This window comes from Kryptolebias marmoratus, linkage group LG13 (genome assembly GCF_001649575.2).
Source record: "Kryptolebias marmoratus isolate JLee-2015 linkage group LG13, ASM164957v2, whole genome shotgun sequence".
Taxonomy (NCBI): Eukaryota; Metazoa; Chordata; class Actinopteri; order Cyprinodontiformes; family Rivulidae; genus Kryptolebias; species Kryptolebias marmoratus.
The window spans coordinates 15,691,588-15,717,648 of NC_051442.1; the positions used below are offsets into that span (position 1 = coordinate 15,691,588).

A 26,061-nucleotide genomic window follows, 5' to 3' on the forward strand; every position below is an offset into this window, starting at 1 on the left:
ATACATCCATAATTTACCAACCCAACACCAAAGGAAGGGCAGATCAAAATTACTACTTGAACTTGAGGTATGGGTATCTCTCTGTGAACAAGTGGATACACTCCTTTACTTAAAGTTCTATTTGTTTTACTTTTCTTTATCTTTTCCACGATGACTGCATGTCACACCCTGCCTGTGTGTGCGTCCTTTCATAACAGGTCAATAAAATGTAAAAACAAGACGTTCGGGGCCTGTCTGCACATGCACACAGAACCACTAAGCCTGTTTTGGTTGGTTGAAAAATGCCTGTGGGCTCTCGGCCTGTAAATGTAAGAATGGGGTTCAGGAATGTACCAGGGCGTTATACTAGAACGACAGCAATGGGCGCTGCACCAGGAAATAGCAATACTCACCATCTTCCGGGAGGTGTTATCTTATTAACTTTGCTTTTAATTCCTAAATTTATCCGTAAGAATCAAAATAAGATCAAACTGGTTCTGCTCAAAAGGTCTCTATAGCAATCTAAACCTCTCTGCTCCGTGTGACAGCGGTGAAACTCAACATTCACGCAGGAGGTATGCTAATCTGACTTATTTTAAGGATAAAATCTGTTTGTTTTTTCTGGTCTAGTTCTTAACCGGTTTGGAACATAAATTAGAGATAGACAGGTCTTTGTTTCCGCTGGTTATTTCAGCTCTGACGAGGTGGGTGTTAAAGGTTCAAACCTTTAAATGTTTCCACTTGTACATGTCATTCAGAAAATGTAAACATTCACAGCTACGCAAATAACCTGTGGCACAATTCCTTACAGCTAAATAAATAAAAACATAAATACTTGTTTCTAATAATAGACAGTGATCTCAGTTTTAAACATTACGAAAATGTCCACATGGAAATGAGAAACATTTCAAAAGTTAAATAGTTTGTATATGAATACTACTTTATTTTAATGGCCTGATTCAAAATGCTGCTGCTTGTATTTTTATAGGAATTAAAACACAACACTTCTGTTTTAAGATTTCTGCTCTGACTTCAGCAGAATCAATTTAAAAATCTTATTACTTGCAAATAAAGCATAAAATGGCCTTCATCTACAATATATAAAAGACATGTTAACTAGATATACACCTGTCGGATCACTAAGGTCTGGAGATAACTTAGTTATACCTGGTTCCTTTCACAAATCAGACTGTTTAAGGCTGATGTGTACTAACATTTATTTTTCTTTTATTTTTTAAGTTCTTAATGGAAATCCCACTGGGTTACTTCGAGATGAATAAATAAATTCTAACTTGACCTTTCTTTGCGAACAAGCACTTTAAGTGTTAGTAGAACTTGCGACAAAGCGATGTAGACGTTTATACCTGACGCTTTCTTTGGTGCATTATTCTCCGAACCAACAGGTGGCAGTACACTGCACAACCAGTGGAAGTGTGGCAGGAAAGAAAACAAACCGATGACGTCACACACCAAAAATCAATGACTTATATGGATAGACATGACATCACGTGACTTTGGATGAGCTAAAAACGCCGCCATCTTACAATAGTAATACAGCTCCGCTTTTGCGCTTATCTATACAGGAATGGCTTCATATAAGTATATCCATATAAGTCATTGCCAAAAATGGATGCGCTCGGGCTATTGGTACTTCACGAAGAAGAACTGTTGCGTTTATGGCTGCTGTGCTCACAAAAACGCCGTAAAAGAAGACGCAGAAAGACGCGGAGATAGTGAATGCAGTCCGCTTGTAAAGCCGATGCGTTTAGACGTGGACGGAGAAAATCATTGATCCGTCATTATTTTTTTCCTACTGCACCGAAATGCAGCACTCAGTCTCACGTGACTGTGGTCAGCTGACAGCAAACTGAAATAAATGTTACATCTCTTGGTAAACTTGATGCCACACCCACACTTCAGAAGCAGTTTGTTCAGATTTGCTGTCTAAAATCCACTGGGATTGTCTGAAAAGGTTATAAATTCCAACATTAAACGTTTCCAAGGGATCGAAATCATTTACTACCCAGAATCCCTTGCGGTACCAGCGCTCCTGTGGTGTCCTTTCACCCGGCGGTTGGCTTTCAGGTGAATACACGTAAAAAAACTGCGTATATGGTTAATTTTTACAGAAGCTAAAACACATAAATGTTTACGGCATTGACGGCTTAACGTTGCACAGGTATTGTGTCGTGATATAACCTCTGCCCTGCCGATACGTCTGCCTGAAAGACACTGCTCAGGGATTACGTGCCCCGTGTTTGCCCCGCTGCGGTTACGGTTGGCGGTGATAACCGGACGCGGCGGCGGCGGCTCTCCTCCGGGTAACGGTCTCTGTGATTCGCCCTCTTGACGCACCTTTTGTTGCCCAGGCTGGTTCTGGCTAGCATCACCGCCACAGAGACCAAATAAAGCGCCTCGGCGCCAGACATAGCAGCCTGTAAGGTAGGGCTTTGATTTGATATCAAAAAAATAATACTGTAATTTCATAAATTGTGTTATTTGCGTGTTAGCATTGCGGTCATTAGCCACCAGCTAACAAGCTAACGCAGGATAAACGGTAGCCTTCGCGGACGTAATGCGATCTGCTCTGTGATCTTTCAAAGTGAAAGTAGCCTAAATCCGTATTATACTGTCTGCAGTCCCGGTGTCCTCTATCTGGAGTCCTTGCTTTCCAGATAGCAAGGGCATTTTTAATTAATTCATTTATTTTTAACCGAACTGAACCAACAGTGTCGCGTTTTTCTCGTCTTGCAGCTTAAAAAGCGGGTGTTGTTTTGTGTCTCCTGCAGAGCTGGTGTCTCCTGCAGGAGGAGAAGGAGGTGGAGGAGGAGGATGAGCGGTGATGATCTGAACCCAGCTGCAGTGGCCCAGCCTGTGGAGGATGTACACGGAGATGGACGGTGGCTGTCTCAGGTACGGGCAGTGATGGAAACATCCACTCCTGGCATTTAAAACTGATTTCAGACATCGTTTGGAAAATACATCAGGTCTTGTCCTTAATCTCGAGCATAAAAACAAACTAAAACATTGGGGTGGGTGGTTGTTTACTAATTTCTCTTTTAAATATCCCACTTCAAGTTAATTCCTTTTGTTACAGGAATCACTGGTCCTAAATTGGCATTGTGTGGTTCTGGATTAAGGAAGTAATTAAAGCTGGCATTTTATATTTACCAATGATGTGCTGCCAGAAGAGACGCACTCACGCAATAGTCTTGTTTTTCTCAAAGTAGCAGTCCGAATAAAAAAAAAACAAAACAACAAGAGTGTGCTCCCAAGCCTTACCCTTTTGCAAGACTTGTGTGTTTTCAATGGAATAATTAATCGAGCTTGTTTAGTGGCACCTCCTGGCAGGTCTTTACGAGGTTAATCTTCTGAAGCTAATACATCTCAAGCTAATACATCTCAGACGGCCCGCTTTGCTTCAAGCTCTCCACCAGACGGGTCATGACTGCGATGAGCTCGAGGGATTTGGTGCGGCTCAGGCTTATTATCCTCCTGCTCTGATTTACATAATTTAGACCACCAGGTGTTGTCTGACACAAGACGAGGCCTGATATGAAACTGTTCCTTCTGCATCGTTTGGTGGTTATTTATGTATCCTGCAGCAACAGTGCCTTTTCTTGACTAGCGTTGTGTCTGTGTGCGTTTTCAGCACACGAGATTCGTGCAGGAGTGCAAAGATGGGGAGCCAGACGTTCTGTTTGTTGGGGATTCAATGGTCCAACTGATGCAGCAGCATGAGGTGAGAGGGGCTGTGTGTGTCTCTGCTCAAGTTGCCTCTTCTTTTTACCTCCAAAACTCTGCAAATTCTTGTTTTTCTTTGGTTCATTTAAAGTGTTTAATCCACCTGGATCTATCATTGTAACTCTTCAAATTTGCTTTCCTTATTATTATTTGCAAAGTACTGATGTCACAATGTTATTTTCACTTAAACTCACATGCCATAATCTGTGATTTGCATTGCTGTGAATTTGAATGTAAACAGTTTAGAGCAGGGGTGGAAAATCCTGGTCCTCGAGGGCCACTATCCTGCATGTGTTACTTGTTTCTCTGCTCCAACACACCTGATTCAGTGGTTAGATTACCTCTCCATGTTCTGCAGAAGCCTGTTAATCACCCATTGGTTCGAATCAGGTGTGTTGGAGCAGAGAAACAAGTAAAATATGCAGGATAGTGGCCCTCGAGGACCAGGGTTGCCTACCCCTGATATAGAGAGTTCTCATATAGTTTTTGAAAAAAGCAACTCAGTGAGGTTTTTGAGAAGTTAGAAGACGTCACTGATGGAAATTAGAAAAAAAAAGAAGGAATTTGAAATGTGTTTTCTATGTACTGGAGGAGGCACATGTAAAATATAGATGTCTGATTTTCCATCTGCAGGTGTGGAGGGAGTGTTTCTCTCCTCTTCACGCCCTCAACTTCGGAATTGGAGGGGACACCACCTGTAATGTGCTGTGGAGGCTGAAAAACGGAGAGCTGGAGAACATTCGTCCTAAGGTGAGACCAGCCTTTAAGGACATCTGAACACAGAATCACCTCCTGCATGTAACATAAGCAGTTTTTATTTTTTTATTTTTAAGGCAACTGGACTCCTTTTATTCTGTCTTCAAGACGTTTCGTTACTCCTCCTCCTCTGAGTTCCAAGCTTTTAAAACTGTATCAAGTCTCCATTTCTGCGAGCTGAACTCACACATGAGGAGGTCTCAGGTTTCAGCTTTCCAGCAGTTAAAATGCAGCGCTGAATCTGATCCCCAGTCAGTTTTGAAGTGGAACTGAGCTGCATCGATTTTTACATCTTTGCAGCAATAATTATTAGATGGAGTCTGTCAGGAGATTTGTTTCTGCAGGCGCCTGTTTAAAATAAGGGAACACAAGTTGAAACTGTGTGGTCAGGTTTTGTTTATGATGAATTAACTTCCCCACAGGACTCTTCCTCTGCTGTTAGTTCTTCTTTTCTTAGTAGCGACACCTGCTGTTTAAGAGGGGAACTACAGTGAATGTGGCTCAAATATTTCTCCTGAAGAAAACCTTTAAAGTAGAGCATGTTGAACAGAGTGTGACTAAAGTACACAACTCAGATTTGCCACAACATATTCAGATGTCATTTTCTTTTAATTATTTCAGTCTTTTTGTTTTGTAATTATAACCACAGCTGATTATTACTGCCATGTTTGTTATTGTAACAGAGAATGGTGTTTGCTCAGGAAGAGGTTTTAGTTTTTGTTGTCAGCAGGTCTGAAATACCCCTTTGTGAAAGGTTTAATTTTTTTAATATTCACAGTACAGCAAATGTCATTTTGCTGCATAATGCTGTGTGTCAAGGTTTCTTTTTAATGGTGCACAAAGCCTGATTGTTTTACTAATAGTGGTTGGCATCACTTCAGCTGCACACGCTGTTTGGTAAAATGTTCTCAATTTGTTAAACACGTTCTCTATTTTTTTTATTGCAGTGCATTGTTTGCCTTTTCTCAGATATTCAGAGCGGACTGAGTCCAGTGAGGCGTAATAAAACCTGTCTGTCTGTGCTTCTATGAAGGTGGTGGTTTTATGGGTAGGAACCAACAACTACGCACACACAGCAGAGCAGGTTGCTGGGGGAGTTCTCGTCATCGCACAGCTGCTCACCTCTCACCTTCCCAAGGCAAAAATTGTGGTGCTGGTAAGTTCACGAGTGTTTCTTGTATTTCGGAGCTTTTGTTGAATTTTAAACTGACAGGTTGATGCAGGAAGTTTTCACAGTTTGTTAAAAGGAAAGTTCTGTACAAATATGAACGATTGTCCCCTTCCTCTGGACTCAGTGTGAATGTCTGAGTGAGAGGACTTAGTAAAACTGGGCTGGTTGGTGTTCCATATTCATTTCCATAAATGTTTCTACGATCCGCAGAGTTTGTTGCCTCGAGGCGAGCGGCCCAACCCGCTCAGGGAGAAGAACGCCGCCGTTAACAAGCTCCTGCGGTCCTGGCTGCCGCGACTGGGCCAGGCTCAGTTCTTGGACGTGAACGGGGAGTTTGTCCACTCAGACGGAACCATTAGCTCACAGGACATGTTTGACTACCTCCACCTGACGCCAACGGGTTACCGCGCCGTCGCCAAGCCCCTCAGCGACCTGCTGCTTCAGATCCTGGAGGAAACGCCAGAGGAGAGACGGGCGTCGCTGGTTTGAGGGCTGGGGGGGTATGGGCTGCGTTTCCTCCTCTGGGCACCAGGAGGAGGAGAACCTCACCTTATTGGGGGATCATGAAGATGGAGAGAGGTGTTACTACAGATGTAAACACTGTGATTGCAGCAGTGAGAGTTATTGCAACAAAAGAATTCACTAACATCAGGCTGCTGCAGTTTCATACACACAGATTTGTCTTGATGTGGGTTAAACATGTTGACACAATCGCCAGTCTTTTTATTAACCACATACAGAGTTCAATACACTGCAGTTGCAGGTAGCAGAATTTTATCAAACATTTTTAATGTGATCAACATAATCAACATAATCCTCAAAGAGCAGTGGCTCCTAAATTCAAATGTCATGGCTTGAAAAGATTATTTAAAAAATGAGAAGAACATAATTTTACAGACGATCACTTTGTATCCCTGCAGCGAGCAGCCTAAAGAAACAATCCAGTATGAGGTCACTTTGATGGTTGGGATCAGCTGCTGCAGTGAAGTTGTGAACAGTATCTAAAACATCTAATGATTTAGCTTAAATGTTTGTTCACCAAACAGAGCTGACTTCTGCTCTGTTCTTCTTTAATCTGTGAAGAGTCTTGTTGCATCCCTGCCCACAACTGAACTTATGCTCATTCTTGGTGTTCCCGTTCACTGCATGCACGTTCAAAGCCAGGCTTAACTCAACCGCGGAAGGAGCTCTGCAATAATCGCACGCATTGAGCCAGAAATAACGTATCCTCTCATATTTTATATGTTCGATAATCTGTTCAGCTTCCAAACACCTCCAACAAGTGGAAAGCTTCCGTTTCATCCAGAAAGTGTAGATGAGTTGTATTCTAAGAATTAGAAGCTGCTATTTTTGGTCCAAAACAACCAGGTGACTTTTCTGTAAATGCTTTAAAAAACCAACAATGTGGGTGGTACAACTTTAAATGTATGGATTAAATGCGTCCTGCTTGTTGTCTCAGTGGATCCAGTCCTCTCACATATTTCCTCATGAGTACAGTTTGAGTGTCGGACATGCCATAGGCTTTTTAAGATTCCTACACAGATATATGTGAACGTTCAGTCTATATCTCCTGCTTCCTCTTTGTTACATAAATATTTTCTCTTAGAAGCAGTATTTTTTTTATTTGCTTCATTAATGTCATTTATCCACTGCCAGTCCTGCCATCCTCACTGCTCTGTCTGCTGTAGTTAATGGAATATTTTTAGGTAAAAAAAGCGCCAATCCACGTGATTAAGCTGTACTTGATATTATCGCTCGAACTGCTCCGAAACAATCGCAGGCCGTGTTTAAAATGAGTGAAATCTGTGAGCTTTTCGCTGCAGCCGTTAGTTCACAGCTCCGACTACCCAGCATCCCTGCTGTCTTACGCCGTGTGTTAAATGTAAATAGCGTGTGTCTGCGTGCCTTAAGTGTTCACCGGGACGGCTGTGTGGAGTGTGCGTGGTGCTGGACCGTGTGATTTGGATGAGCGAGCGTTTGTGTGTGTGTGTGTGTGTGTGTGTGGAAACGATCCTGGTTGTAGGACTTGAGAGTTTGAGAAAAGGTCAGACTGTGAGCGTACGAGTTTGATGTGATACGATATTTGCACTGCTATGGCTTGTTGTCATGTTACTGAAATAAAACATTCCAATAAACAATAAATCTAACCTTATGTTTTTTTATTCCTTATAAGCAAATGATCATGTATTTTACGGGTAGGTTTTGGTTTTGTCAGTTGCAGCATTTTGTGAAAACGTTACACATTTAGCAACAGAGAGAACCATTTCAGAGAAGCCAATTGAGAAAAGACACTAATAAGTCTCGCTGCTTGTTCCCTGCCTCTTTTCTTTTGCTCATTGCTTAATTAATTTGCTTTCACCAAGTTTATCTCTCTAATGTTGTAATGTAATGCTGCTCTTAGAGGCAGCATGAACTCTGGCTTAATTGGCCTCATTAAACTGTTAGGCATGCAGGACTGAGTGTAATAGCTGGCAACTTGTAAGACACCTAATTAACCGTTTCCTCATTCGTTTTAGCTTAAAACTTTCTGAGCAGCCAGAAAAAAAAAAAGTTTATCCATCTGGAGGTGTGCAGACTGAAGAAGTGTCGGAGTGTGATATAGTTTATAACTTCACTTTTTGAAAGGCCTGTTTTAAAACTGTCCCTTAAACACAAAGGGATGGTTCGGATCAGTTGAAGTGGGGTTTTGTGAAAAAAATATAAGCAATATCTTACCTGCAGCTCCTAATCGACCTCCGGTTTGGAGGAAATGAGTTTAATTCAGACAGGATTGACCCGCTAACGGTTAGTCCAAACGCAGCCAAAACCAAAACTTCTCTTTAAAAACCTGTATGGTTTTGTATTACACTTTTATTTTGGCAGAAATATGATGTTCCTGTTGGAAATACACCAGGCTGGACAGCTAGTTGCTGCCGTCAGCGGTTGCAGTTAATCTTGTGTCGTGGGAAAGTGACATCAACGTAAAAGTTGATAAATTAGCGTTAGGACTGAAGCTGTTTTTCAGATATAAATTTAAAAACATTAATCTGTTATGAGTAATCTGAGGCCTACAAAACCCCATAATTGTGTGTGGGGGAGTAGAAGAGCCCCTAGTGTGCAGACTCTGGCTTTAGAAATAATACAACACGGCAGCATCCGCAAACTAAATGTTGTCGGTTTCACTTCTGAACACACAGCAGAATCAGTATGAACTATGTGAATCAATAGAAGTCAACACCAGGCAAAAAATGATGTGTATTTCTTCATTTTTCTAATACAGCAAATCTCCTTTTCATCTACATGGATTTAAAAACCTATGCTACAGCCAGCCCACAGGGGGCGCTTGTCTGTCTTGTGTTGTTTAATGTCCGCATTACGCTCCTGTGTCTAGTTATCTATAACAGGTAAGATATTAATTGTTCATAACATGTCCACAAAAAGCACTTCAAAAGATCTTAAGTATTGTGGAAAGTAAAATGAATCACAAGCTATATAAAATCTTATACATATATATATAATTCAGTTGATTTATTTATGTTTTCTTTGAATAAATTGTGCTCTCTAATAACGCTACAACAGGTAATTGTTGTTCCTGATCTATCAGTCTGTTCAGTATTGGCAAACTGTATAACTCAAAGTAGTTTGTGGACAACGAGGACAAGAAATAAAAGGATTAGATGTGAATTTAGTATCAACTCTGTCAGGTCAGAGGTTGTAATGAGGTCCCAGGTGTGATGATAGTGGATAGTAAACCTAAAATATATATCTATAGCTTAGTAAAATGCATTTATATTTACAAATTCAGCAGTAATATATTTCCTCAAGCACATACATTTGGAAAATAATCAGTATTTAAATATATGAATACTTTTATATAGTACCTAATGATTTGAAAAGTTGTCCTTTCCTTTTATGAAATCAAATGCTGGCTCAAGAAAATGGCTTGAAAAAAATAAATGTTGCATTAGTTAAGGTTCAGTTTGTCTGATTGCGTCATCTTGCCCTTTGACCTTTGTGAAGTTCTCCCTTCCAAACTCGAAATTGATCTGTCGTTTGTCTTAGTTTCACCATCGGATTCAGGAAGCATTTAAATGCTGGCATCATCAGGACTAAAGCAGAGATTTAAAAAATAAAAAAATTCTGAAACCCTCGTTAAAAAGAGCTTTTAACTTTTGGGTTTTAGCAGCTGAGGAAGTTCTGACCCTTGAGTTTTGAGGGGTTTGTGTCCACGTTGTCCCTGTGGCAGGAGCCTCCTCCAGCCAGATGGGGGTGCTTTTGAGCTCAGTCGGCAGAACAGATGCCATCGGTTTCAGATACGGACAGAAGACCACACCACCTTCCCTCAGGAGCTTCTGCGCAGCTCCACACCGTCGCAGCAGCAAACAAAGACTCGTGCGATCAGCCACAGCTCTTTAATGCAGCTTGTTTTAAACATCCTCCCCTGATAAGGTTTTATTTAGCCGTCATACATCATATTTGGCCTCAAACCAGCACCACCTGCCTTCCCGCCCCCATCACCTTCCATTTTCACCTGATACTCCTGTGAGCCACCTTGATTCACACGCCAGCGCACGCTGAGCTGATATCACACTCAGTCATCCTGCACCTCCTTCCTCTGTTTGCTTTCTGATCAGACATATATCCGTGCCCATGAGTCACCTGTGCTCAGTGTGCATGTTAGCCTCAGCCTGGAGGGCCTTGTATAAGAGACACATGAGAATACGTAGAGACGCCCATGCTGGAAGACTCAATCTCCAAACCTGAAAACGCCAAAGTGTCTGTTTATTTAAGAACACAAATAAGCATCGACCATTTGGGAAACCACGCTCAGGCATCGAGGGCTGACACCGCAAAATAAACTGGAAGTGATGTAAATAATTAACAGATCTATCCAGCTCCCGTTGGGGGATCTCAAGGTGATCCCAGGTCAGAGAGAATAAATCATCCCTCCAGTCAGTTCTTGCTCTGCTTCAGTGTCTCCTCCCACTGGGAAACACCCAGAAACCCACCAGAGGTAGGCATCCAGGAAGCATCCTGATCAGACGGCTGAACCACCTCAGCTGACCTCTTTTGATGCGGAGAAGCAGGCTGAGCAGGCCACAGCACAGAGGGAGCTCATTTCACCTGCTTGTATCTGAAATCTTGTTTGTTTTTAGTCATGAGCCACACCTCACAGGTGAGGGTTGGAACATATGCTGCTGGAATCAACAGCTTTGCCTTTTGGTTCGGCTCTTTCTTCACCACAACGGATCGGAGCAACGCCCTCATTACTGAGGACACGGCCCCGATCCGTCCATCCACCTCCATCCTAGACTCCCAGATACTTGAACTCCTCTGCTTGAGGCAGAGACTCGTTCCCAACCCGGAGGGAGTATTCCACTTTTTTCCAGTTGAGAACCATGACCTGAGACTTAGGATGCATTCACACCAGCCCTGTTTAGTCCGTTGTTATCAAATTCTAGTTTGTTTGCCTAGAAAGTCCGGTTTGTTTGGGGAGGTGTGAACGCGCAATCGAACTCTGATGCGGACCAAAAGAGTGAACTTTGGTACACCTAAAAACCTTGGTCTCGGTTCAGTTGAAGTGAACTCTGGCGCGGTTCAAATGAATATGTGAAATTCAAGCGAACCACAGACTGTTCCAAAAGCAAGAAGCAAACTACAGCACAGGGCCTTCTGGGTAAATACAACCAAAACAAACGCCGGTTTCCACCACTAGCAGGACAGCCCAGGCAGAGCCCAGCACTGGAAACAAATTTGACTTTGTGCTGAGGATCTGAACACAGCTCTTGCTTTGGTTATACAGGGAGTAGAGAGCCCTTCAAAATGCCCCTTCTCACCCCAAACTACCTCAGCGTCCTCACAGAATGCCTGATCTTCTCTAGATCCACAAAACACACGCAGACTGGAGGGTCAACCCTCTTAGCAACTCTGTAAAGGTAAATATCTGGTCTGCTGTTCCTCGACCCAGATAAAAAACACACAGCTCCTCCTGGATCCTAAGCTCAACAATCAGCCAGAGTCTTCCTTCCAACACCTTGAAGTAAATTTAAATTTACATCCAGGGAGGCTGAGAAGTGAAGACTTGTCACCCTCTTTAAAAAATATACTGTACATGAATATAAAATACATTTTACCCAAAACTCCAGATGAAAAAAACGATAGAATGGTTTGGAAAATGCTAATATAACAAAGGCTTTGAATTTAAAATGAACTTTAATGAACTTTAATTTTGTTTAGTTTAGTTTAAATATGAACACCCTCCACCAGTTACATGTTTATCTCCTCAGCCTATTTTAGATAACACATTAATTTCCTGGAACATCTTCCATAAAAATCTGTACTATGTAATATGATACTAAAGGAACTAATTTATTCTAATTAAAACTAAGTTAATGACTAAGGTAAAATTGAGTTATGCCTTCAGTTGACTAAAGATTGTCCCAAGGTGCTTTCCGTATTTACACATGTGCATTACTCTCGAGGCCAGGGGGAGGCTTGTTTTTTTTCACAAACCTTTAACAAATTCTACCTACTTTTGGGAGAATCACAAACTTTTTAAATCCATTGTAATTCATGAACTACCTATTTTAAAAAGCTATAAACATGACATTCTACATTAAAACAACTACATTCAGTGGAACCAGTTGACATAAGGATAAGAGAATCTAACATTTTTCAGAGTGTAGGGCGTTTTGTAATGGTACCCTTTCTTTTCACAGTGTGAATAAAAGCCTTGCAGCGTTTCATGACATCATGTGATGAAGTGTTTCAGGTTTCAGGACAGGTTGGGACCTCAGCTCTGCAATCATACCTTCTTCTGCCGCTGCCACGCCTTCGTAATGAGCATAGAATGTGGTTTTACATTGCGCTCTTTAAAATGACATCTAAATGCAGCCCTGACATATCTATTGTCTTGAAAGCAATGAATATAACTAAGTAAGGTTTAACGAACAAAGGTCTTATTAGCTGTTTAGCTCGTGTTTAGATCCTGTCTGAGGAATCGGGAGCTTTCAGTCTGGGTAACATGAACTTAAAACGCTGCAATTCCTTCAATTTCCTTGGATTATATGGATTTATGCACATCTAAGGGAGAAAAAAGACAAACATCTAATATTTCTCTTCTTATGGTCTCAGTTGTTTCATAGTGAAAATCACATCAACGTCATCTGTTTGAAATCAAATCACACTGTTGTTTTTAAACTACGTCATTAACGCTCCTAATTACCTGCATTCCAATGTTTTTAACACCCACTGCCAAAGGCAACACGCCATGATCTTTTTGTCTGTGTCTCTGTCTGTGTGAGTTTGTCTGTTAGCAAAAAATCTCAGGAACCAGCAGACAGATGAAACTAAAGGCTTCAGTTTGTGATGTGTTGCAGCCAGCCTCATGAACCACCAAACAAATAAAACTCTCAGGAAGTAATCAATGGATGCAACTGATTAACCTTTGGAGTCTGTCTGAATAAAGATGGCCACCTCAGCTAATCAATCTTAGCAAACTCAGACATTTTTACAGATACTGACCTTAAACTTGAGGTGTCCGTAGCTGAGAGTCATCCCCAACACACACTCTGAGAGCTGACAGATTACACTTTTTTTTTTTAAACTTTGGCAAGCAAGGCGGCAGGTAATGTGCATTCATTCAAGAAATTCTAGTTTAATTTATTTCTGTTTATTCCATATTTCGATTATCTGATGGGTTTATTTGTTGATGTGGCTGGTTACGTGTTTATGTCACGTTGAGATCAGATATTTTAAAATATGTGAGTTTCCTTCCGGATGCTTCAAATCATTTTGACCTCCTGTAATTAAACCTTCTGTAACACCATCAGCAGATGAGTTCAAGGTGTTCTTTGTGAGCAGGTCATCAGCCTCCATTTCTGCCCATTGATTTCTGCGCAGCACATCTTGATAATTGTCTTAGTTCAGGGGCTAACTCAGCATGTCTTTGTTCAGGGTCACGGTGCCCTGTTTACTCTCTCAGCCTTTAACCCAAGGTGATCGTTTCTCGATGCATCAGTCGATTGCTTCCGACTGACAGCCCCCCCACCTCCTGCTGCACACAGTTCCTAACTCCAACACCGCATTAGCTGTTTCTTAATGACTCATTCATCCAATTATACCTGTGGATTTTGGTGTTTAAGATGACATCTTGCTCACGTTGTAACACACTCTCTCCTTTTATTTTCTCAACCTTTTGTTTCCCTCGCAATCTCAAAGTCCTCTGGGTTTGCAGACCCTTATTCCCCGCACTCACATTCCTTCTCGGCACGAATCAAACAAGCTCTTTAAAAAGAAATGACTCAACCGTTTATGGTGAGGCCCCTAGTAGTGAGGGTTTGGTCGGTCAGCAAAACTAGAACCGTTCTTCCATAGACCTTCTCCAGCATGGCTCCAGCATGCCTAATGTTTGTAATAGACTTTGCGAGGGATTACCAGCTAAACAAATAAGCATTGTGCCTAAGAAGCAGGTATGACTGGGAGTCAGAGAGAGCAGCCAGTAGGAGTCACTAATGCGGCAAATGGACCATAATTCCTCATCCACTTGAGCCAGTCGAGGGTTGAATCCAGAGATCTGCAGCGGCTGGCGACACTTTTTCCACTGCGTCACTCGGAGTCCTACTTCTCTAAGTTTACTAACAGTAGCATTAGTTTCAGCCTGAAAATCCCAGCGGGCTTTAAGGGGTCTGGACCCGGTCGTTTCAGCTCAGCCTGACCGGTTTCCGCGGCTCTAAGAGCATCTGAAAGCTCTTTGTATGGAAATTGCACAGAAGTCTCATGTTGGGAAATCCTTATCTTGCACTCACTTTGCACCGTGGTATCCTTCCTGTTAAGACAGATAAAAAGCAATGTGTTGAAATAATTTGAACCCTAATTGACCTGATTTTATCAGCGGATTCAGCATTCTCCTGTCGGGAGCAGCAGCTCCATCCAGCAGCTTTGAGTCCTGATTGACAGCACAGTGGTAAATAAGGATGAAAAGGTTTAAAACCAGCTCCTTCCTTGTTTTCCACACATTATTAGAGGATCCAAACTGGGTCTCCAGTTAAACGATCACTTCTTTAACCTTCAGGCTGCTACTATAACAGCTGCTATGACGTCAGAAGTTAGAAAAATACATTTGGCTGCAGGCTGATGAAGATGACGTGTTGGTGTTTCCACACATTCATTAAAACCTTGACAGAATGAAAATGAATTTAGCAGTCCTGCTATGCTGTAAATTAGCTGATAAAAAGCTGGGAAAAACTTGAGATAAGTAGAAAAAAAACCAAGCCAGACTGATTTATTTTTACCACAATCGTTCAGATGTTCTGAAATGAGGTTTTAGGGGAAACATTTAACATGTAGACAGCTCTTTGAATGACCTCATTTTGGAGAAAAACTGTTTAATTCTGACCAGATTAACAATCTGATGGCCAGTTTTAGTGAAGCCAAGACCTAAATGGACTGTTTTAAAAGCAACTCCAACCTCAGAAGATTTGGAGCATTTCATCCAAACATCCTTACCCTTTATTTCCATCGCTGTCAGTTTTTATATATAATTCTTTCGTTTTTTACAAACACAAATGGCGGCAGCCAGCTATAGCACATCTGGCAGGAAAATCATATTTCAGTGGTGTAACGGTTAATAAATGAACCTCCAGTCTATATATGAGTCTGTGGAGTTGTTTTAAGGTGGTGGCAATCCACAGGGTTACTCTGACTAGCCATAAAGCTCATCAGTTAAGTCAAATTTGAACTCTATTTTAAGTTGTCTTCCACTGAGTTGATCATAAAATGAACTATAAAGTCTTCTGTGACCTGACCATCATGTTTAAACGGCTACATGAGTACATTGTCAGGCTGCTGTGTGGGTCTGCTCGGGTAAACTTTATATGAAAATATCTGAACTGTGTTTTCAGTCATTAGCTTTGTAGCATTTAGTCAAACAGAATCATTCATCCATCCATTTTCTTTACCCGCTTCTCCTTTCTGGGTTGTGGGGAGCTGGTGTCTATCTCCAGCAGTCACTGTGAGAGACGGGGCGAGTCCGTCGCAGGGACACATAGAGACAAACGAGACAAACAACCATTCACGCTCTCACTCACACCTAGGGACAATTTAAGAGTTGCCAATGAACCTAACATGCATGTTTTTGCTCTGTGGGAGGAAACCGGAGGAAACCCAAGTGAGCACAGGTGGAACATGCAAACTCCACCCAGAAAGGCCCCAGGTCTTGCTGGGAGGTGAAAGCTCTAACCACTGCTCCGCTGTGCCACCTAAACGAAACTGAAGTCTATTAATGCCAGAGGGAAACTTGTTATATTGCAGTAAGAATGAAGAAATACTCCGAAATGCTCCTGAGGTATTGAGCAGGGTTAAGGCTGTCCTCCTGCACCGAGTCTGTTTGCAGCAGAGACGAACACACCCAGTTGTTGTGCGCAACATTTTTCTTTCTCAGATCAGCTGTATGGACTCCAGAGCTGTTCCCAACACCTGCCTCAACGAATGTCTGACTGTGACTGCCTTCATTGAATAATTATTAACTAATCAGAAGTTACAGAGCCACAGTTTAACAAAGCAGACCTAATGTTTAACCCTCCTGAAGCGAGGAAGAGGAGACCTCCTGAGGCCTTCGGGTCCATTTGACCTGAAGGCAACGGGAGAGTTAAAGTTAATAAGGTGCCTTGGTAACATTTAAAAATAAAAAAGTGCTCAAAGTAAGAATTTAACCAATTTAATGAACACACTTCTAATTAAAAAGTTGAATAAATCTTCCTGTTTTCTTTGATTTTGCCCGACGCCAAAAGCCAAAAGGTGGGTTTTAATTTTTTTGCTTGTGCCTGTGCACGTGTGTGTATTTGTCTGTTTGTTAGCAAAATATCCCATTAATTACTTTTCAAATTTTAATGAAACTCTCAAAAAGGAATCACTGCATGTACATCTACAATAGATTAGCTTTCGGAGTCGACTTGACACAAGATGGCCGCCACAAATAATCACTGGTAGGCAACACAAAAGTAGCAACAACTTAGACAATTTACTGATAACAAGCTAAAATTTGGTGTGGCTGAGAGTCTTCCCCAACTTATACCCTGAGCACAGATCGCACTCTTTGGCATTAACTATTCAGGTCAGCCTTGTCTGTCTGTTAGCAAAATATCTCATGAACCACTGGACAGACTGTAATGAAGCTCACAGAGAGTAATTATTGAATGTTCATCTAAAGCTGACTAAGTTTTGGAGTCAATCCAATTAAAGAGAACGATAAATCCTTCATTAATCACAATAAAATGATCGCAGTCGTCTAATGATAACAGTATGCATTCCTTCAAGGAACGTATCACCACATGAGATCTTAAAGTTCATATGTATTTATATAAATGGTTAAGAGTGTTTGCAGCAGTTCATCTGAGCTCTACAGCGTAAATAAACACACAAATTAATCATGTCCTGTATGAACACAAAAACGCCAACACCCGTTGTGTTCAAATGTGAGACGACTCCTCTAACTTGTCCCAAAGCCTCACTGTAGGAAAGTTTTCTTTTAATTCTGTGTTTAATTGTTTTTCCTGTCTTTTTTTTTCTTCCTTTTGTCTGGTTTATTTCAGTTTGTCTTCCTTCCTGCACCCCCCACCTTTAACACCACCTCCCAGTGTGATCACAGCTGCCTTTGGTTTCTTCCTTCAGTGCACGTACAGTTGCAAGTTTGAACTCGTCTTTTGTCAGACTCTTGTATTTTGTTTGCCTTTCTCCCGTGCGGAGCTTTCTCCTGTTTCCCCCGGTCATTTATTGTAGACGTCTGCTCTGAATTACCAGCCATTTGCAGCTGCTTCAGATTTAGTTCAGATGAAGTTATTTGTCTTCGCTTGTTTGCCCCCCCGAGTTTTAACTCTGCACGTGGATCTCCTCCTCTGCTTCACACACACACACACACACACACACACACACACACACACGTGCAGGGCATCTGCTGGTGTTAAAATAAAGATTAGTGTTGAAAACAAACATTTGCTCACGGTTATTGTGCCTGAGCTTCGGCTGAGGAGCAGCTGCAGCTTCATCCGCTGTGGAGCGGGTTTTTATTTTTAGGGAACATCATAAAGAGATAATGAAACAATCTCAGGAAAGCAGCTACTTCCTGTGTGTTTGACTGCAGGGTAATCAGCAGGTCGCAGGAGCAAACCTCTGGTGCTCTGAATGTGAAAACACACATAAAAACTTAAACTGCACAGAAAGTTGCAAACGGATTTAGTTCCTAAATTTGAGGTCAGGAGAAAAGAGAAGTGTTTTTCTAGCCTAGTTGCAATAATCACTCCTTTTAGGAAACTTGCTTTTTTTTCAAACCATGCCCTTTCTGACCTCAGCCACCTTCCTGTGACTCCATCTGGATGAGTTTCCTTTAGAAGTAGCAGTTCTTAATTTTAATTTCCTCACCCAACCACGCTTTCTTTCTTCCACAGCTCTCCTCTGTGCTGCTTATCTTCATCTGTGGCCTTTCCCTGAGTCGGTTCAGGCTGAACTTTGTTTAAACGGTACTGAAAGTGAAAACAGTATAAACAGAACCTTGGCAGGAGAAGCAACAATCCTCCTCTGAATCCCCCCGGTTCCTCTCATTCCGTCCAATCACACAAAAATCCATCATAACACCCTCTCGCTTCTCTTCTCTTGCCTTCGGGGGAGATGTTTTTCTTTCTTGTCAGGCTTCATCAAATCTTCCCAACTCTGGTTGAGATACTGCTCAGTTTTCTTCTTTTTTTTTGTTGCTTTGTCCATTTTACTGCCACCAGTTTATAAAGAGTCTCACTGTGATCTAAGAGCTCTCTTCAACCAAATTGTTTATTCACTGTAAATAAAGCCTTTGAAAAGTAAAATCAAACTCCTTTTAAAAACAACTGCATCTGCTAATTATGTTGTGGGGTCAGTAAAACAAGTACTGACAGTAAAACAACCCGCATACGCCTTCCAAACTAACTCTTGAATATACTTATGAATGTGAAACGAGTTAACTTTAATTTCTCTACCTTATGACTGGAAAGGAAAAGGAAGTGCGTTTTTAAGGTGAAGTTATTGCCATGTTGTTGTGGCTGGAAGCATTTTTACCACTACACATTGTGGTGCTTTCGAGGACAGTCTGATATCCGGGAACTGAGCCACAAGGACAAGAACACACACACACAAAAGCAGTCAAGGACATGGTGACAAATAATGAATCGTGTGGTTTCATCCCCTCAAAACTCAGACTGGCAAGGACTGGACCACCAGTTCAAGGACTGGTGGTCCTTGAACGCACCACCAGATAACATTCTGAGAAGTGCTGTTGATGAAGAGAGTCGAAGGTTGAAAAAGTTTTTTTTGAATGCGAGTTTTTGCAAGTTTACTGAAATAAAGAAACAATCGATTCTCACTGTATTACGTATTTTAGAGCATGTTGGACTTTAAGGTAGTAAACAGAAAAAAAAAAAACAATTTAAAAAGAGACAGAGGAGCCATAAGAGTAGAATGTACAACAAAGTCTTGTTAAAGTTATATATTTTAAAGCTTGTATCTCACTGGGCTGTGGAGACATTCGTGAGAGTTTCCAAAATGACTCAAAACATCAGAGTTTTTAATTTTAATTGCATGAGTCATAGTGCCTATGAATTTTTGAATTTATTCAAAAGGAAAAAAAAATAAAAAAAACTTTGATAAATTTTCCTTTCAAACTAGTCGAGAGTTGTCGCAGGTGTCTGAAGCCCATCTCATATTAGTTTCTGTGGGTTAGGAAGTGTGGAAAATGAGACAACTTTGGAAGGATTTGGCAAACTATGAATCAAACTTTATGCTGTCAGAAATATATAAAATTGGGATCAAATTGTGACACAAGATCCTGACTAAATTGTGACAAAAAAAAATAATAGTACACCAGTTGCAGGAATGTCTCCACTTATTTGCAGTTACTTATACAAACACGTCGTAAATAAATTTATTCTGATTCTGAGTAAAACTTTGCACCACTTGTGTCCAGTCACAGCCCCGTGAGATACAAGGATCAGGTCTGTGTGTTTGTGCTTCACATGATCTGTCTTTTCCACATGTGATTTTTTTTGGTCCCCAATTTGGTCCAGTTTTGTCATGAAAACAGTCAATCAGGTCACTCTTCTTCCTCACAGACGAGGTGAGAGTCAGAGTTTCTCCATCCCTGCTGACGGTCCCTCAGAGGGCGGGGCTGAGACCCACTCCAGCTCAGGGGTTGTTGATGATCTGCCTCGGCCGTCCATAACCCGTCATGCCGGCCTGGGACGCTCCTTTATTCGTGCCCATCTGCAGGCCTATGACGTTCCTGCCTTCATTCAGCTGATCCTCTGAGAACTCTCTCCGGTTCTCCTGAGACTTTCTGCACACATGCATGCACGCATCGTTCAGCGACTCGTTCCTCGCACCTTATTTCAGCTTTTCTTCATTTGTTTACATATGAAAAAGGGGGGTAAAAACATGCACAAACTTACTTGGGGAACCAGTTGGGATCTCCTTTGTAATTCCCATCATTCTTTGTGACAGCCAGACTACCCAGGGCCAGCAGGGTCCTCTGGACGGCAGCCAGGTCTTTGCCTGCAGACAGGCATCAGTCTCACATCAGCAAATATGCAGGAAGGAAACAGACCTGCGCTGATTTAAAAACAGCAAAAACACTTTACAAGGCCGCATCGTTACGAAACATCTTACCCTCAAACAGATCTACAGTTTGGAACATGTCTGTTTTGATGACGCCATAACTCTCGGCAGCTTTGAGGAACAAGGCGATTTGCTCCATCTGCTTGAATGCCATGGTGGAGGTTTTGATGGTCTTGATGGGCTTGTTGGCTCCATGCAGACTGTTGATGAGCTCACAGAGGACCTACAGACACAGAAGGAGCAGGTCCCTCTCATTAATGCTGCCACCGGCGTGAATTACAGCCTCCTCTTTAGATAATTACACACATATGCAGAGCCGACACTCACACATCCATCCTTGAGCCAGTTTTGGAAGCCGGTCTTGTCTGGCTGAGGCTGTCCCACTCCAGAGCCACACTGAGCCATGATCCACGCCACCAGTCTCTCCTCCAGCTCCGGGTCGTACTTCTTATCGATCTTACTCTGAACCTCGCGGCTCAGACCGTAGGAAGGACCTTTGTTTGCCATGTTTGATGCTGTTGGGGGGTAATGTTAGTGTCAGATTGTCAGCTTTCATAATCAAATCCCTGATCTGCTGCACGCCCAAAACCATCTTCTGAATATCACAGATTTTCTTTTTTTAATTGAAAAAAAATATTTTTTTAAATAGAATAAATCAGATTTTTTTTTTTTAAATGGGGCTATGAACGATCGTATTTGTTGTAAACGGTTCTTTGAATGCACTCAGCTTGGAGAAACTGAGTTTAAATCTGACCGGATTGACAAGCTAATGGCTAGTCTGAGCTGGACCAGGACCAGAGTGGTTTGCTACCATCTTTAGACAACTCCAGTCTAAAACTTGACAACCAGACAGCGAAAACAAGGATGAGTCATATGCCAGGGAGAGTGATGTCAGTTATGAGGGACAGATGAGGTGAATCCAGAGATCACTGAAGTAAACAACGGTGGAGAACCGCAAATCTAAATAAACCTGGAATGCAAAGAAACTTGGTAACAGGAAAAGACTGAATAAGAATGTAAATAATAAATCAGGGAAACAAACAAAAACACAACAGAAACCTACAACCCCCACTCAAATCTAGCTGCTAGCTCAACAATCTGGTCAGAAACAAATCATTTCTCCAAAGTGATGTCATTTAAAGAGCTGTCTACAACAGCTGAGAGTAACTGTGCTCAACTTTGACTGAACCCCACTCCAAAAGATCTGAACTCCCCCTTCAATTCTTCATGTTTCTTGCTGAAATCCTGGTTGGTCCAATCATTTGCTTCCTGGTGGAGAACTAGATGAAAAATTGGTACCAGCCTCACATCTATGTTCTGCTGCATATGAAGATACGAGTAAGAGCAGATTGAAAACTGGCACTTGTCTGATAAGCCAATTATTAAATAAATAAAGAAGCCAATGAAGTGTGCAGAACAAGATTTAAATGTGTGCATACGTTAACAGATCTAAAGTTAGAATATAAATAAAAATGTGCTCAACAATCAGAGTAATGCCTGGTGTTGCCATTATCCGGGCCACGCCAGTGTAATTATCCAACAAAGACATCGTGTCCTGTGTAAATTAAAGTGCAGAATGTCTTGCAGAATTACAGCCCTGCTACTCGCTAAGTAATTATGGTGGGCCTCTCTCACTTATTAATGCTGTATGAACTTCCTTTCAGCAGAACCGCCCTGCTCCTTGCATCCTGTTTGCGCCTTCTGTCACTTCCTTCCCCTCTTCAGGAGGAAAGGTGACTATGTGCAGAAACAAATCTAAACAGAGCACAGTGTCACTATGGGAACAGCCCCAAACAGATGAACACCGCATCCAGACAGCTGAATCAGTAACCAGAATGTTATTTTGAATGCAAACTACAGCCTCATGCTTCTGCAGTTTCTGCATTTCCAGGTTAGTTAGAAAACAGTGTTTAACTGATTGGGAAAGCTTTCCTGCTTCTGTTGTCCCTTCACCTCCTGTCCAAACAGGAGCACGCTGCAAATCATTCAAATATACAAGCTTTGCATATGTTTTTGAATTTTTACATTTTGCAAGCTTCTGTTTTATATTTTTTTGCTGGAGAACTGGGTTCAAAAACCAGTCATGAAGCAGGTTATTCCCTCCTCCAGGACATAACCCCTCCCCTCTTTTTTTTTTTTTTTTGTCTCTTGTAAAAACAGAACCTTGTCAGTCCAGCACAATAACTGATGATGTTTGACAAATCCTCCACACATGAGCTCATTTGTGTCTTCTCATTGCAGCGGTTCAGTGGAGGACGGACGTCTTCCTGTCCTCCCATTTCTTCCAGAACCAGTTTGTTGTTGAAGCAACCAGAGCCGAAGCAAAACATTAAGTGTTTCTCAATCTGAGGAGCTCCATCTGCGATGTCCTGGCATGCCCGGGTAGCAGCGCAGCTGAAAACGTCGGGACTTATCTGAGCAAACAATCGGAGGGATGACGAACAAATTCTTGCTCAGATTATTATCCAAGCTGCACTTTGATCCACTTTGAATCCCATGTCGGTCCGTGCTGATGTTTTTCAAGCATGTTTAACATTTTGATGATTGAGATCATGTGGGCTTGATTGTGAGCTGGAGCCAGGGAGATTGCGTTGGAGGATTTTCGTACGAAGCTGTGGCCTCTTTAAAAATCAACCGGGAGTGGCCTGATGGTTGCTTGGAACGTCTTGTAATCAGAGTCACACCTACAGTTCCCACTGATCCTGGTGGGAGCTGCTGAGGTTAGATATAAATACAAACAGTTTCTCCAAACTCCAAAGATTTGGGTCATTAGGTTTAGGCTCAGTATCACTTCTTAATGTCTGTAGCTTGTCTATAAATGAGATCATTCTATCGTAGATCATCTTGAACTCATGTGGACTTTGTACTCCAGCCCTCACGTCACGGTTCACTAAATTACATCAATGGCTTCACCAGGCCTGTGTAATCACATTCTGCATCTCGCAGGACATTTTTACTCAGGCTTTTCTTGTAGTTGATTGTAACGGGTCTCATTAAAACATCAGCACCATGATACTACGCTGATCTCAGCTGCTTGTCTGTCTTTTTTGGAAACGGCACGTTTATTTTCCAAACAAAATCCTCATCCTTAATGGGATAGTTCAGATGTTTTAGGAGAGGTTCTGTGGAAAAGTTATCATCATCTTATCTGTTGTAGATAGCTTTTTGAAGGAGTAGTTTTGAGAAACGGGCCTAATTCTGACCAGACTGACGAGCTAACAGCTTGTCTGAGTAAAGCCAAGAGCAAAGTGGATCTTCAGTTTTGTAGACTGAAGATCCACTTTGCTCTTCACTAGGACAAGCAGTTAGCTGGTTAATCTTGTAAAAATTAAAGAGTGGAATGTTATCATCTTCACACAACTCCAGTCTCAAAAACTTCAAAGCTGCTACTTTATAATCCTTTACATTGCTGTTAATTTTGGATTGAACGGCTCTTTACAGACATTTTTTTGGGGGGTATCTGCAAGTGCACATGGCAGCAGCAGCAAGCTGTAGCACTTCTTGGGCAGCCTGGAGCACTTCCAGCAGAAATATGATATTTCTTTGAGAATGACTGTAATGTAAGTTTAATGGTGGTCGAAAGGTTTATGGAATATTTGGAAGAGCCACCGTGAAATTCTGGAGCTTGAAGTTTTTAGTTGCTGAAGTTGGTTTTAAGATGGCCCAGCTCGGCTCAATCTGGTGAAAATTAGGCTGTTTTCTCCAAACGGGGGTCGTTCAAAGACCCATCCACAGCTTTTCCACAGGATCCTGAACCATCTTCCACTTTCACACACGTTAACTTGACTGCACCATTTGAAACCGTGAAACTCATCCGTCTACTTTTTACTGGCAGAGCACATTCTTACTCTAATGAAGCACCAGATGTTCCTGTTTTATTCGATATTCTGCCAGAATCCTGACACTTTCATCGTTTTAACGCCGTCATCTGCTACGAGGCGTTTCACAACTTGTTTTTGCGACACAGTTTTAGCTCTGATCACTTTTGAACAAAGCCGATCGAACAGCCGATATCCAGCCTTCATTTTAACGTATCCAAGCCATCTGTTTTCTACTTTATCTCTAAAGACAACAAGTGAACGGCACGCAGGACCTCTTCTCAGACATGTGACAGATAAACGCAGCAGTTCAGAATCCATTTCCTGAACCAGGAGCTCAGTGCTCAGAGCTGAAAGTGAAGTTAATGTTTTAAAACGAGAGCAATAAGTCAGAGCTTGTTAACATGCCTTGAAACTGTTAGGCGTTGCGAACCTTGAGTAAACAAAGACTAGGCAGATAAGGTTGAGACACACTCCAATTCACCAATTCCAATTCACACAGGAATGATTAAACCTTAGCTTTTAGGGGTCTGGTCTGAGCATGGTTTAACATGTGCGAGGAGGAAGGAGACGACGAGAGAGGGTGTGGTGGATATGCTGCACTGTTTCTCATGCTTCCTGCACTGAGTAAGCAAGCCAGCACAAATCTCTCTGAAAAGTCAGCAAGGATCCAGGGAAGCGAGCTTAAAGGGCCGAGAGAAAGAAGAGTTGACTTACTTTGGGTTGTAGCTTTCAGGTGAGTACAGGTGAGCCTGGCCTTGTGTTCCTGCTCCTCTTCTTCCTCTCCAGCACAGTGCAGAGTGTTCAGCCAGCTCAAAAACAGCAAACACCCCCTTGTGTGAACTATATGACTTCACATTCAGAGAGAGAGAGAGAGAGAGAGAGAGAGAGAGAGAGAGAGAGAGAGAGAGAGAGAGGCCTTCAGGCCCTCTTATTTCTCTCCTCGACCCGCCCCTACCCTCCTTCTCCTTTTCTCCACTCAATTGTAATTCCTTATTTAGGAATAGGACAGGAAGAAAAAAAAACAGAACATGTGACTTTATAGTGTGGTGTGGTCACTGAAAAGAATTCTCAAAATTTCCTTCTACACCACCGGAGAACAAGATGGGATTTGGAGGGGAGGGGGATAATATCCCCAGGAGTGACGTCTGAGGAGTTGCTGTAATTAGAGAGCAGTCTGACACATGGGGATTATTTATTGTGCTAATTTGAACGGGTGCCGTTTGTGGTTTTTCCAAGTCTGCCTGAAACTGAAAGAGACAGGCCGCTGTGAAAAGTAACCCACCCCCCATTCCACGAAAAGGAAATGAACAAGAGGAACTGGTCGTGAGATTTTTTTTGTCTCAGCTTTCAGAAATCCTGACAATCTGCGCCGGGTCTGGTGTTTGTGCATTGTTTCTGCAGGACAAGGAGAGACACTCCCTCTGAAGCATTCCAACGTTACGACTCCCTCCCTCCTCGTTGGCAGCGAGTCGGGACCTGGCAGGCCTTTCACTCAAAATGACAACATCATTTCTGACATGAGAACTGTCAGGACCTGGCACGGTCTCTGAAGTCGTCAGCCGTGAAAAGATTTGTGTTCAGAGAAGCTGGGACACGTTCTTTAATATTGGCCAAGTTCTGGCCTGTGATTGATTTTCAGCTCTGTCAAACCACTGACATGTCAACCAAGGAACGGTTCCTTTTTTATTTTTTAATTCTTGAGTAAAATGTCAGGCCTGCAACCAGCTGAAAACAGCTGGTGTCAGTCATGGTTTCTAGTGTCATTTTGAAAAGGTCTATATTCTTCGAAATTGCGTCCTGCTGAGGGTGAAATTGAAATTTTAAAAGAGTAATAAAAACTTGGGTCTGTACACATTATTTGTTTATTAGCAATATATTTCATGAACCACCAAACTAATTTTAATAAAACTCCCAGAAAGCAATCAATGAACGCACGTCCACAACAGATTAACTTCTGGGATCAATCCAATTCAAGAT

At 42.0% G+C, this 26,061-nt stretch overlaps 2 protein-coding genes across 6 annotated transcripts; one reads left to right on the plus strand and one right to left on the minus strand.

The window, feature by feature from the left end:
• Positions 1 to 366: 366 nt before the first annotated feature.
• Positions 367 to 7,797, plus strand: pafah1b2 (platelet-activating factor acetylhydrolase 1b, catalytic subunit 2). Of its 5 annotated transcripts, none has more exons than XM_037979157.1 (7): positions 1,570 to 2,064; positions 2,349 to 2,421; positions 2,769 to 2,892; positions 3,632 to 3,721; positions 4,357 to 4,473; positions 5,513 to 5,635; positions 5,861 to 7,797. In XM_037979157.1, the coding sequence occupies exons 3-7, from the start codon at positions 2,812 to 2,814 to the stop codon at positions 6,137 to 6,139; spliced, it is 690 nt and encodes a 229-aa protein (XP_037835085.1). In that variant the 5' UTR covers positions 1,570 to 2,064; positions 2,349 to 2,421; positions 2,769 to 2,811; the 3' UTR covers positions 6,140 to 7,797. The 5 variants fall into 5 exon arrangements, with proteins under 5 accessions (XP_017291339.1, XP_017291340.1, XP_037835085.1 ...); XM_025010510.2 differs by having other exon boundaries at positions 1,572 to 2,064; positions 2,159 to 2,421; XM_017435850.3 differs by lacking the exons at positions 1,570 to 2,064; positions 2,349 to 2,421 and adding an exon at positions 367 to 554.
• Positions 7,798 to 18,430: 10,633 nt separating this feature from the next.
• LOC108247605 (transgelin) lies at positions 18,431 to 24,957 on the minus strand. Its single transcript, XM_017435879.3, has 5 exons — positions 24,799 to 24,957; positions 20,591 to 20,778; positions 20,315 to 20,486; positions 20,098 to 20,200; positions 18,431 to 19,985 (listed from the first exon to the last, which is right to left on the minus strand). Exons 2-5 carry the CDS (start codon positions 20,768 to 20,770, stop codon positions 19,835 to 19,837), a joined length of 606 nt encoding a protein of 201 aa, XP_017291368.1. The 5' UTR covers positions 20,771 to 20,778; positions 24,799 to 24,957; the 3' UTR covers positions 18,431 to 19,834.
• Positions 24,958 to 26,061: the final 1,104 nt, after the last annotated feature.